This window comes from Galeopterus variegatus, unplaced genomic scaffold, assembly GCF_000696425.1.
Source record: "Galeopterus variegatus unplaced genomic scaffold, G_variegatus-3.0.2 Scaffold2804, whole genome shotgun sequence".
Taxonomy (NCBI): Eukaryota; Metazoa; Chordata; class Mammalia; order Dermoptera; family Cynocephalidae; genus Galeopterus; species Galeopterus variegatus.
Window position 1 is genome coordinate 110,155 of NW_007728915.1, and position 15,996 is coordinate 126,150.

The window sequence follows — 15,996 nt, forward strand, 5'->3', positions numbered from 1 at the left end:
TTCCTAAACTATTAAAAACCCACTAGACTCTTAGGTGGTTGTGTGCTGTCACTGTTGCTGTTTTAATGCAGCTCCACATGAGTTAGATTCAGTCTAGAATTGGTGGGCCCTGCGGGGCCTCGTGCTCCAGGTGAGGGCAGGTAGATTTCCTCAGCTCACGTCTGCCCTCTAATGCCCACAGCTCGGCATCGCAGCCTGCTGGGAAGGCTGGCTACAGGCCGGTGTGATCAGCAGATCACTGACCCCAGGCTGATGCAGCGTGCTACGTCGGGTAGATCGTGACTCTATTAGGAAAGAAGCCAGTTCTTGTTCCATCTCTTGGAAAGAGATAATAATAGTACCTCATATTTATCTATTCTTTACAAAGTGTCTGTTGATACACTTTTATTTTAATAACAGAGTAACAAGGTGCCAAGTCATCCTCACGTTCACTGTCTGTCCCCCCCATCTTCTGGAATCACAGTTACTTGTTTAGGTCGATCCGGGACGACCATCTTTCTTGCTTTGCTTCACTCCTTGGATTTTCCATCTAATTCCATCTGCGGATGACTCAGTCTACGCTTTCTCACATGCACTCGTTCTGACTTCTGCTCACTGCTTTCCTGTGCTCCCTGGCTCATGTCTGTGAGATGTCAATGATGTTCACTTCTATGGCCACTTTTTTTCCTTAGATTTGACCACTTTTGTAGCTGTCTGCGGTATTTGGCTTTCGACTTGCCTTCTTCCTTCAACTCTTTCACACTTACTTCTTTATTTTGTCATTTTTCCCAAGTATGTTAAGCGATATAATTATTTGGAAAATATTTCTCTTCCACATTTGCATCAAGACCCCACAGCCTCATTTTGCTAATATAACATACTCTGGAGATATTTTCTTTTACAAAATATACATAGCCCTAGTTGCTCTGATGTGAAATTTTCTCTTTCTCTCATCCCTCGCCTGTAACCAGTCTCCCAAATCTGCTGTTTTGATATCTAAGATGTCTTCCAAATTGAGCTCATTTAGTCTGTTCCTAGTGTCTTGGCTCAGGTTCTTCTGATCTCTTATGTGTAGTGCTAAGCAACCTCCCAGATTCTCTACTTCCAGCCTCCACCTTCTCCAGGTTGTTCTGAACATTCACTTTGAAATAATTCTTCTAAAGTAGATCTAAGCCACACCCTTGTAAAGAGCCTTGAGAGCTCCCCACTACGTAAAAAATACTTTTAGCTTCTCACTGAATGGCCTCCACGATTTGTCCCCTCTGTTAGTCATATCTCCGTACACCATTCCACCAAAGCACTCGATTTCCTAAAATCAATCGTCTTTATTTTGTATTCAAGTGGTTTTCCTCCCCCGAAATGTCCTCCACCTCACAGCATCTACTGTGCAAAGGTCTCCTCTACTTTCAACACCTAGTCCAAATATCTCCTGGCTCAAAAAGCATTTCCAGGATCCCTTCCAGCCAAGACAATCCTTTCATACAGCTGCAGTAATGATATTCATTACTTCTATCCTAGTTTGCACTTCTATTAAAGAACTTCCTATATTTTGTCCTGTTTTAAAGATATCTATGCATTTTAGTCTTTCCCCCCTAAAATGTTAGTTTCTAAAAGACAGAAATCATGTCTTACATTTATTTTTTAATTCATCAATACTTTTTGAGTGTTTATTATATGTCAGTCAGAGTATTAATGGTTAGAGTACAGCCTTATAACACCAAGGTCAATACCATTTGGATCCCCATACTGGCCAGCCACTGAAAAAAGAAAAAAAAAAAATCAGTATTGAGAAGAGAAGGCACTCTTCCTCAATATGCCTAGTTCAGTGTTTGTGAGTAATGGCTGCTTAATAAAGTGTAACTGAATTGTTCTAATTTAAAAATTTTTTCCACATATTTCTAGGCATACCTCCTGGTAATGAACCTGAGGTACATAGATATTAAACTAGAGTTTACCTGCTGCATTACTTTATGCATGCTTTATCATAGTAGTATGCTTGTGTCAAGTGGAAAATTGTTTTATCAAATGTCTTTTAATTACCAACACTATGCTAAAAGTTATGAGGAATATTAAAGAAGCTTATAAAATAACACTTATACATGAAAAGCTCCTTATTTGTATGCTGTACTATCATGTCCATTTTCTTTCATTACAGCTAAGGCAATTGAATTTCAATTTCTTTTTAATTTTTAAATAAAAATCAGGAACAAATTTTTGTGAGGCTAGTTTGGGATTCCTTTTGTTTATAATGGTCACATTTAAAAATCACTATAGTTCATTAAGACAGTATCTTCTATTTCCTGATGCTGTTTTAATATTGTGAATGGTGATTAGAATGAATAGATGTAAGATCAAATTAATTTCAGCCATTTTAACTGCAGTATTCTGAAATAGTCTTATAATTGCAAGACACACCTTGAAGAGTTATGTCTTATCGTGTCTGTAATTTTTTTACATTTTAATTTAATTGGATTGTAATGAATCCCTTCAGTTTTCTAAATTTAGGCATAAAAGATATCAAGGGTGTATTTCAAATGCAAAATGTAGTAAAATCCCACCATTAGGCACTTCACCCTACAGTGCATTCATCTGCACTGTGGGTTGCATCATATCCTTGCTGGGCCCGGTGAGAGTCTGTACCCTTTTCTCACTCCACGTCCACAATGACGATGCTTTCTATGCAAAATGTAGTAAAATCCCACCATTAGGCACTTCACCCTACAGTGCATTCATCTGCACTATGGGTTGCCTCATATCCCTGCTGGGCCCGGTGAGCGTCTGTACTCTTTTCTCACTCCACGTCCACAATGACGATGCTTTCATTACCTAACTGATATAATGGTGTTGTTCCCTGTTTGACTATATTCTTCCCTTATTTTCTAAGAAATCAGCTCAATTTGATCTCAGCTTTTCAGGTGACATATATAAAACTTGCTTGCAAACAGAATTTAAATGAGAGACTCATAAGGCAGTAAGAATGAGATCTAGTAGTAGCTGGCTGGCTTGTTCGGGCACAGAGATGTGACTGCAGGCTTGTCCCCACCCCCCCACAAATAGAGTAGCCCGTGTTCTGATAGCTCATCAGTGGTTCTCAGCCCTGACTCCTCATTAGCAAGCACCTAGGAAGGTACGAAACAGAGATGCTCAGAACCTATCTTCAGAGGGTCACATATAATTGATGATTCTAATATATAGCTAGGGCTGGGAGCCAGAAATTAAGTTCATGTGAACTTAATTTGGAAACATTTTTGCACTGCACCATGCTTTAGACACACAGGGAAGCTTGTGTACTTCATTGCTATCCTGTGATTTCCACTGTTTATGGCAGCTCAAGCCATTTAATAAGAACCCCAAAGAAGGTATATAGGACCAAGGGAAAAGCCAAAGTCGAGAAAGAAAGAAAGACATGCAGAAGTGCTCTGACTCAACCCAGACCTCCCGACGAATCCTGGAGACCGTATTACAGTGACCTAACTGCTGAGCGCTGCATCCAAATTCAGAGTGATCGCATAGAACTTGGCTTGCTGGAAAGAGCCTGTGTTCCTCTGAGCAGCAAAGTAAGAAAAGGTAATAAATTTTAAAAGACAGAGAGGTAGGAGGGGAAATAGCTGTAGCACATGGAGAGGCTCCACACTGTGAAGTCTCTTCTGTGCGCTCCATTGTGCTTGGTGAGTGGTGATTCATGAACTGCAGAAATGGGCTCAGAGAGGTCCGCTGAAGAGGCTGGTAAGAATCTGCTGAGCATAAGCGAAGCTCCAGTTGAAGCTGAAAGTAAAGTAAGCAGCTGCACACTTGTTTTTTAATGAAAAGAATATTGGCTCTGAGCATGTGACTGCTTTTAGTTCGAATTTAAGCAATGAATCCTTCCGTAATTGAGGTCTTCCTTAAAATTAGCCAGATTTATTCATATACATTTTTCATGTTAAGATGCCTGTAATATGAGAAAAATGGGTCTGTAAGAGGGCAGGGAAAGGCCAATTAGATGTACGATGAAGCAGATCAATGTAGGGAAGTATCTTATTTCCTCTATTATAAAATAGATCTTTGGTATAAAAAACACTCTTTTGGGAAATGAAGAAAAACACTACATTAAATTTACTTTTCAATTCTAATATGCATCTCTATTTCAGAAACAAAAATATATTAAAATTTTATTCTATATTCAAGAAAATATATTAGCACATGGAGACTAGTTAGAAGACTAGTTGATACATGGAGACTAGTTAGAAGGCCATTGCAATAACCCAGGCTTGAGATATTAGGACCTGGCATGGGAAAGGGCAGATATAAGCGTCACCAGAAAGACGAGTCTCTTAACATTTATCAAGGCCAGAATATTTTCAAACTTGTTTTATACAAGGGAAACTTGAAATCTCCAATATAAAAAAATTAATAGTGCAATAAAATTTCAACTGTATTTTCTGACTCAATGAACTTATAAGGTAGATCAATGGCTCTCAAGCTTTAGCATGCACCAGATTCATCTGGAGAGCTTATCGTTAAAATATGTCTTTTTGTTCAATAGATCTGAGATAAGGTTGAAGAATATGCATTTATAATAAGTTCCCATGTGATGCTGATGCTGCTGATTCAGAGACCACACCTTTATAAACCACTGATGTAGTCAATTATGTGGATTTTTGGGTGACATCCTTTACTCTTATTTCATAAAGTCCCTGAGACAAGGAAAAAAATCAATTAAAAGTAGGTTTTTATATAAAGTATTTATTAGTAGCAACATTTCTAACTGCATGATGCTAGGGTTTGGATGTTTGTTTTCTCCAAAACTCGTATGTTGGAAACAGTCATCAGTGCTACAGCATTAGGAGATGGGGCCTAAAGTGCTCTGCCCTCATGAATGGATTAATGCTGCAATAAAAAGGGCTTTTGGGAGTGGGTTCACCCCCATCAGCTCTTCTGCCATGTGAGGAACTGTGCTCCTCCTCTCTGGAGGATGCAGCATTTAAAGCATCAACCTAGGAGCAGAGACTGAGCCTTTACCACACACCAAACCTGCAAATTCCTTGATCTTGGACCTATCAGTCCCCAGAAATGTGAGAAATAAATTTCTGTTTTTTATACATTACCCAATCTCAGGTTTTCTGTTATAGCAGCACAAAACTGGCTAAGATACATTATATGAATTTTTAAAAAGTCATTAATTGGGCCGGCCTGGTGGCGCACTTGGTAGAGTGCGGCGCTTGGGAGTGCGGCAGCGCTCCCGCCGAGGGTTCGGATCCCATATAGAGACCGGTCCGCTCACTGGTTGAGCGCGATGCGGGCGCGACACTGAGGGTTGCGATCCCGTTACCGGTCACAAAAAAAGACAAAAAGGAAAAAAATAAAATAAAATAATAAAATAATAAAAAAAAATTTTAAAAAGTCATTAATTTATTCAACACATTTACATTGAGTACCTGCAATAAATCAGGCATTGTTCTATGTTCTATGTAGAAGAGTCAATAAAAGTGATGGAAAAGTCCCTTACATCCTATAGGGAACAGATAGATTTGTATAAAATAAATAATACTAAAAATATATATTAGGTTAGGTGCTGATAACTGCAGTGGAGAAAAGTAAAACAAAAAAGGGGAATTAGGGATTGAACTTTAGATAGAGTAACCAGGGACAGCTTCACTGAGAAGGTGACATGTGAATAAAGTACTACAGAGGTGAGGAGGGGAGCCAGGCAAGTGTCCTGTGGGACAGCAGATGCAAAGGCCCTTGCGGTACAGAGTGTGCTTGCAGTGTCTGAGGAGCAGCGGTGAAGTTGGTGCAGCTGGAGGGAGTGAGCAAGGGGGAAATAAGGTCAGAGAGATAATGGGGTCACACCGTATGGGGCCCTGTAGGCCATTGTAAGCACTTTGGCTTTTGTTCTAAGTGAGATGGGAAGTTATTGGAGAGTTTTGAACCGAGGACTAAAATTATCTGACTTACATTTTAACACGATCACTCTGCTTGTTATTTGAGTATGTACTGAAGGGGGTGGTTAGGGTGGAATTAGTGTGTCCAGTGAAGATTAATACAATAATCCAAACAAACGTACCATTTGGCGGTGGGAAGGAGAGGTATCAGGTTTTAGCAATAACATCTTGTTTCCACCTTAAAATTTAAGATAGAAATTAACACAGAAGGATCACGGATCATGTAAATAAACTGAAAACATGCTCTCCCCTGTCTGCTCTCTCTTGCCCTCTGATGGCAATGTCTAGATTATTCAGAACCAGTCTATCCATTAGAATGTTTATAGCAAAAATGCAATCTTCCTGAGTAGTTAATATCAACCATATTGCCATGTACTGTCTTTCATGTGTACAGCTGACACTTATTCTACCTGTCTGGGCTACTCATTTAAAGTTTTCTATCAGGACCTTCCTTTTCTTTTAATAATATTTCACATTGAAGAGGCTGGTAAGAATCTGCTGAGCATAAGCGAAGCTCCAGTTGAAGCTGAAAGTAAAGTAAGCAGCTGCACACTTGTTTTTTAATGAAAAGAATATTGGCTCTGAGCATGTGACTGCTTTTAGTTCGAATTTAAGCAATGAATCCTTCCGTAATTGAGGTCTTCCTTAAAATTAGCCAGATTTATTCATATACATTTTTCATGTTAAGATGCCTGTAATATGAGAAAAATGGGTCTGTAAGAGGGCAGGGAAAGGCCAATTAGATGTACGATGAAGCAGATCAATGTAGGGAAGTATCTTATTTCCTCTATTATAAAATAGATCTTTGGTATAAAAAACACTCTTTTGGGAAATGAAGAAAAACACTACATTAAATTTACTTTTCAATTCTAATATGCATCTCTATTTCAGAAACAAAAATATATTAAAATTTTATTCTATATTCAAGAAAATATATTAGCACATGGAGACTAGTTAGAAGACTAGTTGATACATGGAGACTAGTTAGAAGGCCATTGCAATAACCCAGGCTTGAGATATTAGGACCTGGCATGGGAAAGGGCAGATATAAGCGTCACCAGAAAGACGAGTCTCTTAACATTTATCAAGGCCAGAATATTTTCAAACTTGTTTTATACAAGGGAAACTTGAAATCTCCAATATAAAAAAATTAATAGTGCAATAAAATTTCAACTGTATTTTCTGACTCAATGAACTTATAAGGTAGATCAATGGCTCTCAAGCTTTAGCATGCACCAGATTCATCTGGAGAGCTTATCGTTAAAATATGTCTTTTTGTTCAATAGATCTGAGATAAGGTTGAAGAATATGCATTTATAATAAGTTCCCATGTGATGCTGATGCTGCTGATTCAGAGACCACACCTTTATAAACCACTGATGTAGTCAATTATGTGGATTTTTGGGTGACATCCTTTACTCTTATTTCATAAAGTCCCTGAGACAAGGAAAAAAATCAATTAAAAGTAGGTTTTTATATAAAGTATTTATTAGTAGCAACATTTCTAACTGCATGATGCTAGGGTTTGGATGTTTGTTTTCTCCAAAACTCGTATGTTGGAAACAGTCATCAGTGCTACAGCATTAGGAGATGGGGCCTAAAGTGCTCTGCCCTCATGAATGGATTAATGCTGCAATAAAAAGGGCTTTTGGGAGTGGGTTCACCCCCATCAGCTCTTCTGCCATGTGAGGAACTGTGCTCCTCCTCTCTGGAGGATGCAGCATTTAAAGCATCAACCTAGGAGCAGAGACTGAGCCTTTACCACACACCAAACCTGCAAATTCCTTGATCTTGGACCTATCAGTCCCCAGAAATGTGAGAAATAAATTTCTGTTTTTTATACATTACCCAATCTCAGGTTTTCTGTTATAGCAGCACAAAACTGGCTAAGATACATTATATGAATTTTTAAAAAGTCATTAATTGGGCCGGCCTGGTGGCGCACTTGGTAGAGTGCGGCGCTTGGGAGTGCGGCAGCGCTCCCGCCGAGGGTTCGGATCCCATATAGAGACCGGTCCGCTCACTGGTTGAGCGCGATGCGGGCGCGACACTGAGGGTTGCGATCCCGTTACCGGTCACAAAAAAAGACAAAAAGGAAAAAAATAAAATAAAATAATAAAATAATAAAAAAAAATTTTAAAAAGTCATTAATTTATTCAACACATTTACATTGAGTACCTGCAATAAATCAGGCATTGTTCTATGTTCTATGTAGAAGAGTCAATAAAAGTGATGGAAAAGTCCCTTACATCCTATAGGGAACAGATAGATTTGTATAACTTTGTCCCCATGTGACACATTCTTCTTTCGGTGCACCGTTCTCTTCGTCCTGTGTTTTATTTTTCTGCTACCCTTTCCATTTTCTTCTGTTTCATACAGAACTATTAACCAACTCCAACAGATTTTTGGCTCCTAGATGAACTTTTATGAAATAATTTCACAATGAAGAAATTTTTGTTTCTTAGAGAATCAGCCACAGAAGTGCTACCCACTGTAACTGCATTCAATTTCTATTGCTATACAGAGTTATAATGACATGGTGCCATTCTTAGTAACATTAGTCATAAAATAAATGTTTCCAGATAGAATGGACCACACAGTTCAGGTACTTTTTGTAAGTTGATTATTTGTGTATATTTAATGGCTGAAAGTACTTGACAGCATCCAAATGAAAAATGAAAATCATGGTTATCCAGATGTTTTATCTATGAAGCCAAGTATCTGAAAATCTAAGAACATCTGGATGACTGACGAGTTTCATCTGGCTGTTTTAGCATAATGCAGACATAGACGAAATCGCTTTCTTCTGTATCTGCATCAGTGATAAACTGCAATAAAAAACATGTTGATAAGCAGTATTGAGAGTAATACAAATAATTTATCCCAAGGTAAATAGTTGTTTGAATTGCAATTGTATTTATGCTATTGAAACACATTCAGATACACGCATCAAGATCCCTTTAAAACCAAAGTATTTGAACTTCAAAAAATAAATGGAGCTGCAGTATTCAAAATAACAGTTTATGGTGTGTTTCTCAAGCATTTGGAAGTAATCTGGGCTTCTATCAAATGAATTTATGGATTTAACTTGAATTGTGAAAGACAAAATTTTTAAAATTGTCAAGTTTTAAACCACAAGTTTGGCTTTCTATTTTAATACTTCCCAGCAAATATAGATGACTAAAATATCAAAGGACGTAATCCAGTGTCATATAGGCAATTCCCTTTGCAAAAAGGAATTGGCAAAAGAACTGGACTAGGAGGAGACAGGAATTGCAGAAACACTGTCATTTTCTAGCTGTGTGACATGGGCAAGTTGGTGAAGCACTTTGAGTCTCACTTTCCTCATCCTTACCTTAAATGTGTGGGGTGAAATAAAGAAATGCACGTGAAATCACCCTGCCCTGCCCCGCATGTTGTAGGCAGTGCACGTACCAGTTTCCCTCCATACAGAGAGCGCTATGGGAACCCACATTGACCGGACATTCATGTGTGAGCATACTTCACTCTGCCTAAAGTCATGATCAGTCAGTGTCGTTCTAAAGGGAGTAAATTTGCATTTTGTCATTCTTGAGTACTAACACATTATAGTTTTAGTAGCTATTTATGTTAAAGATAATTTCATTAAAAAACTTTAAAGAATTGTGGGCTGGCCCGGTGGCACACTGGAGAGTGCGGCGCTTGGGAGCGCGGCGGCGCTCCCGCCGAGGGTTCAGATCCCACATACAGACCGGTTCCCGCTCACTGCCTGAAGGAGGTGTGGGAGCAACACCGAGGGTTGCGATCCCGTTGCCGGTCCCGGTCCGGTACGGGCGTGACACTGAGGGTTGCGATCGGTTGCCGGACACGAAAAAAAACAAAAAGAAAAAAAAAAAACTTTAAAGAATTGTTCATTTTTGTCTTTCATACACTCTTAGAAAATAGAAGGAGGTGTCTACTATTATCTTCTTTTACATGGAAGAAATAAAGCTATTGAAACGTTGCTGAAAAGAGAGATGGTTACGAAAGGAAAACTAGAAGGAGAACACAGGTCTCCCCGTGTTCGGTTCAGGGCTCTTTCTTCTGGCATTATTGCTGCCGAGTAATACAGATACGGAAAATCTCATTCACAGACTGGGTAAGAAATAACCAAGCCTCAAAGAACAAGCCATTTGCCTAGAAACACTTGCTATTGCACAAGTTTCCATTTTTATTAATATAAATTTAAAGGCATTTTTTTTTCTTCTCAAAAAAACAGTCCACATTTATGATGCCGGCATACCTTTTAAGTTAGGCATTTGTAGAATCTCACAATAACTGTAAATGGTAAGAGGTGTTAGAATATCCTACTGCATTTTCTAACAGGAAAAAAGGGCACTAAATCAACCAAATTAATAATGGCTTCTGAGTTATTTGAGAATCCCAAAATATCATTTTAATATACAATTTATTTATTCTGGGTTATAGGCACAGAAATAACGATGGGTAAGTATAGATATTCCTCCTTTTGTGTCTTCTAAAACCTGTATGCAAATTCGATTATTGTGTATTGTTTCAGCCCATTTTGTGTTGCTATAACAGATATACCTGAGACTGGGTAATTTATAAGGAAAAGAGGTTTATTTGGCTTACGATTCTGGGACAGCTGCATCTGGCACGGGCCTCATCAGGCTGCTTCTACTCATGGTGGAAAGTGGCAGGGAGCTGGTGGGTATGAGCAGATCACATGGCAAGAGGAAGCAAGAGAGAGAGAGAGAGAGAGAGAAGGTGCCAGTGTCCTTTAAACAGTCATGTCTCGCGGGAACTAATAGAGCGAGAACTCACTCATTAATCTCCCCTCCCCCAGAGAGAGCATTAATCCATTCATGAGGGATCTGCCCCCACGACTCAATCAGTTTCCAACACTGCCACGTTGGGGATCAAATTTCTACATGAGTCTTGGAGGGGACAACACATCCAAACTCCATCATGTATCAAATACTATTTTGACAGATTCAGTATGATAGTTTGTTATCTCAATACGACTACAGCTTTTGTAAATCTTAAACTTATTTTGCTTAGCAAATAAACTTCACCTACTACTTTCAAGGGTATAAATTTATATATTTTTTAGATGTAACATTACTTAAAATAAAGTAGCTTCTAATGATACCACAGATAACATTAAAGTTAAGTCACAAACTGATTTTACATTTAAAAGTAGTATTTTACAACACTAAAGAAAAATGAAAATAAAAAATGTCTATGCAAGAGGAACACGCAAGTAAATAATTGCACATCCCATTTGTACAACAGATTTTTGTGGAAAGAACAAATGTTTCTTTCTCTAGCAAATACTGTTATAAGCCCTTTAGAACACGTCTAACTATAATAATAATCATTCCATGAGGCAGTTGCATTGTTCCTGTTTTTCAGGTGAGGAAGCTGAAATATTGAAAGGTGAAGAAACTTGCCCAAAGCCACACAGCTAAAAGTGACCGTGACAAGGTCCCATCCCAAGCTGTTTGGTTTTGGAGTGTGAGCTTTTACCTGCTATTCTATATACTGCCCAACTAAATTAAGTGTTTAAAAATTACTCACAAACGTCGACCAGTTCCTTTTATGTTTCCAATGAAAGTACAGTTAACAATAGCTTTGTTCTAAAAATGACTGTTTCCCCAGACCAGAAAGCCACAAGCTGTCCTATGCAATAGTTCTTTGTAAGTAACAGCTGCTCTGTTTTGTGCAGCTTCCCACAAGCACACCAAAAGGTAATATCAATTACAGCTACGGAGGAAAATTATTTTGGGTAACATAACACTTGACAAATGTTTTAGTAAATAAAGCATTGCCAAATAGCTAAAATATTAACACTTGGTTGAAGCTGTTTTTCTGTTCTAACTTTTTTAAAAGGTGTAAACTGTGAATTGGAAGTTGACGAATGTTGGTCCCAGCCCTGTCTACATGGTGCAACTTGTCAGGATTCTCTGGGCGCTTATTTCTGTGACTGTGCCCCTGGGTTCCTAGGGGATCACTGTGAACTCGACATTGATGAGTGTGCCAGTCAGCCTTGTCTCCATGGAGGGCTATGCGTCGATGGAGGAAACAGGTACATTTTCTTCTGCAATTGGGTGATGGGTTTGGTTAGAACTCACTGACCCAGAACTATTCGACCACTTTGGTGAATTTGGAGATATCACATCCCCAGTTTAAAATTTATACTTTAAAGGATGAAAAGATGTAGCATTCAGATTTTACTAAAAAATGCATCCTTGGGAATTCATCTCTCCCAAGAGTGAGGATTTTCCAGGTCACTCTTGTAATAGTTTAGAACTGCTTATGTTATGGGAAAGTATCAGCTTTTCAATTCCATGAAATAAATCAGCTGTAGACAAGAAAGGTGCAAAAACAAAGCTAGAGATTTTTTATATGTGAATAGGAGGTTGTATCTGTATGATGATAAACATATAAATCAAGTGGTGAAAATAATCCTTTAGGAATTTTATATAAACAGTGTTGGAAAAGTTAGTGATATTTAATTTTGTATGTCTTGAATCTCCAGGTGTTTGGGGAATTGGTGAATACTTTTGAGAAAGCTTAATGCTGAGAAGTAGCCATGTAATTCTGCTCCAAATAAATTCTATCATTGGTTTTCAGACAAAAAGAACAACAATAAATTATTCCTTAATATAATTAATATAATAGAGCTGTGTAGAGGTAGTTAAGCGCATGTAAAATATTTTGCAAAAACTTTCTGGTATGTATTAAAACCACAAATACTGGGTTATCGAATGTATAACAATTTTTAACAGCATTGGCACTTAAAATATCTTGTCTGATCCTTTAACAGCTCAGTGGAAAGCAAGATGAGCATTAATGTTCCCATATTATAATAAAAATTCTAACGTTCAGGGAAGTCAGATGATTACCATGAGTTTACATAGTTAATTCATTGCAAACGGAGGGCTAGAGTCCAATTTTCCTTTACTTAGTAAATGAGACATAATTTATCCCAAATCTAATTTTAAAGAGAATGAGAATCAAAAGGAAAGCAAAAAAAGGCATGTGTGCTTCAAATATATCCAGCAAAATAATAGCATTTTAAATAGTGCAACGTGGTTGTACATTTCTTTTATAAAATATACAACTTTCTTAAGCACATTCCATGTCCTGTCTCTGACTTAGATGTACCCAAATAGTACTCCATGACATCAGTCTACATTCCTGGAGACAGGTAACTGGCCAACACACAGACAGACAGACCAGAGTGGAAGTGTTTGCCTAAGATCTCCAGAGAAAGAGAAGGGGGCTTTTCCATCCATGCTTCACTGTCTCCAGGAAGCCTCAGGACAGAAATTACATGAAGCTTTTGATTACCATGGAAATGTAAAAAAACAAGGCTGAAACTTTGCCATCTTTTATTCTCCTCACTTGAATGTGCCATGAATAACATCTTTATTTTACCTTCACCTCTCTTATTACCAAAAGTTTGAGAAGATAAACACACGGTCAACCAAGGTCAAACAGTATGATTTGACTTTATTTTCTCACAATAAAAAATTGATGTATTTGCTATGGATTGTATGGGAAAGTCAGAAACTATACATGAAAAAAGGTTCTTGCAGGCCAAATAAGTGATGCAAGTGGGGTTTAATTCCATGAACTGAGGTCCACTAGCCAGCCAGCCAGTTAGCCAAGCCCCTTGAGGAGAGGGATTTTGTCTCTTATGTCTTACACATAGTAGATTTTTAATTAAACAAATGGAGTAGTGAATAAAAGATTTTTTAAACTGATACTACAAATAAAAATTTTACTCACGTAACATTTGCTATTTCAGTTTTCTTAGTAAAGTTCTAATATCTATGTTTGCGGTAAATACACGCACAGCCATGGCGAACAGGACTCTAGCTGCTTTGTAAATTCATACATATCCTCTCCCCCAAACCCTCATTGTTTCTAAGCTGACTGTCTACATCCATATTTTACAAAACTAAGTCCTTGAGATCCTACCTAAATTAAAAGTGCCTGCTTAATAAAGTCAGCAAGCGTCCCCATCACATTTGTATTTGGGGACTGTCAGACAGCCCCACTCAATAAATGATTAGAAATAGCTTGGGAAGTGCAGTGGCGCTCCCGCCGAGGGTTCGGATCCCACATACAGACCGGTTCCCGCTCACTGGCTGAGCAAGGTGCGGGGGCAACGCCGAGGGTTGTGATCCCGTTGCCGGTCCCGGTCCGGTATGGGCGCAACACTGAGGGTTGCGATCCGTTGCCGGACATGGAAAAAGACAAAAAGGAAAAAAAAAATAAAAAAAGAAAAAGAAATAGCAAGACTACAATCTCTTGTAATCTAAAAATAAGAGAACATCATAAGTCACAATTCATCTAATGAGGGCTTTTCCTGAGTTTTTCATAATTTATTGTTTCATTTTTCATAAGGGACCTTATTAATGGGTTCTATATATAAAAGAATGTCATGATGTTATAAATCACCCTCTACTGCCTTAAAAAATATTAACAATTTTACTTCGTACTATTTAGTAGTAACTTATTCAATACTTTTGGATACTTGAAATACTGTGTCTATTCTTTATATGCATATTTAATTGTCACAATAACCCTGTGACGTATGTACTATTATCTTCAATTTATGGATGAAGAAACTGAAGTAAATAATCATGGTTTCCAAATAATTTTGCATGAAACTGTATTATAAATTTTTAAAAAAGAAAATGATAAGACATTAATATGGAAACACATAAAGCATTTAGGTTTATAGAGATAATTCCCCAGAGTTTCTGAGTAGGTATTTTATTAAGATTGTGCTGTGGGTCTCAGGTTGATGGACAGATGAAGAGACAGGATAAAGATATTTGAACTCAATATGACCAAGAATTGACATAAAAATTTATTTGCTCTCCAGATATAGCTGTAACTGCACGGGTAGTGGATTCACAGGAACACACTGTGAGACCTCGATGCCTCTTTGCTGGTCAAAACCTTGTCACAATAATGCTACGTGTGAGGACAGTATTGACAATTACACTTGTAACTGCTGGCCAGGTAAGTGACAAAATACCTTCCACAAAAATTTCGGACATTTTGCTTAGAATAGAAACAAATTGCTTATAGCAAATGAAACTAAATTTTTTTGTTGCTAAATGTTTAAAATTAACTCTTTCTTCTAATTATCAATGTTTAATTTAATTTAATGGTAGTGCTCATATATAATTACTGCTACACACATTGTCTACAGTCGGTTACCAAGCTGCCCAATAACCAGAACCCGCTAGAGGACACAGAAGGGAAAAAATATCAATGAAGGGATGAAATGCAGCCTGGTCTTCATGGGGAAAAATTCACTGGAAGATGTTTTCTTTTCCTCTAAGATGTTCTCTACACCACGAAAATGTACAGAAATAACGTGAAATAATGTTGAACTCTGATTATCTGTTTCCTTCTCTTCGTTCTTTTTTTTTTTTCTAAGAAGGGATGATCCTGTGGTTGAGAAGGGAGAACGGAATCAATCCAATCAGTAGTAGCTTTGTTGAAAGAGACCCCATTTCCTAAGGGACATTTAACATCTTTGGTTAAATATATTTTATAGGTTAAGAAAAAACCTGAAAGTGTAAAAGGAAGTTTGGAATTGTTCTGTGGCTTGGAAATCTGTGTGTGTTATTCTTGCCTCTTGGAGATAATGAATAGGGAATATGTGCTATCTTTTGACATCAACTTGACATAAATACTGAAAATTTTCCAAAATATGTTGTCCCACGTTCTTCTCATGAGTCCACGTTCATGAAGGGGCTCTATCCAGAGGCGGAGGGTGGGATGGATGGTTCAGGAGTAGAACAAGTCCACTAATTATTAACTGAATGAACTTGGGTGAATGACTTACCTCTTAACTCTTAAGTTCTTCATCTGCAAAGAGGGACAAAATTATTTTACTTGTAATCTTTTTGTAAAGAGCAAAATTATAAAAATAGAGCCTGGTACATATTAAACATTCAGACAAGGGCAGCTATTACTGCACCGTGAGGTGAGGATTACGTATAAGAGATGGTTTCTGTTGTACGGGACAATTGTAATGGAGTCAGGTGGTCAAGAAGATCTGCCTAAGAGCAACCAACCTGCG

General features: G+C 37.9%; 1 protein-coding gene across 1 annotated transcript in view; it reads left to right on the forward strand.

Annotated features, from left to right (window-relative positions):
• LOC103598964 (protein crumbs homolog 1-like) overlaps window positions 1-15,996 on the forward strand; it is a 105,139-nt gene that overhangs the window by 83,580 nt on the left and 5,563 nt on the right. Inside the window, exons 3-4 of the mRNA XM_008583034.1 lie at window positions 11,775-11,970; window positions 14,785-14,924. Coding sequence (XP_008581256.1) covers window positions 11,775-11,970; window positions 14,785-14,924 — 336 coding nt within the window. The remainder of the gene's footprint in view (window positions 1-11,774; window positions 11,971-14,784; window positions 14,925-15,996) is intronic.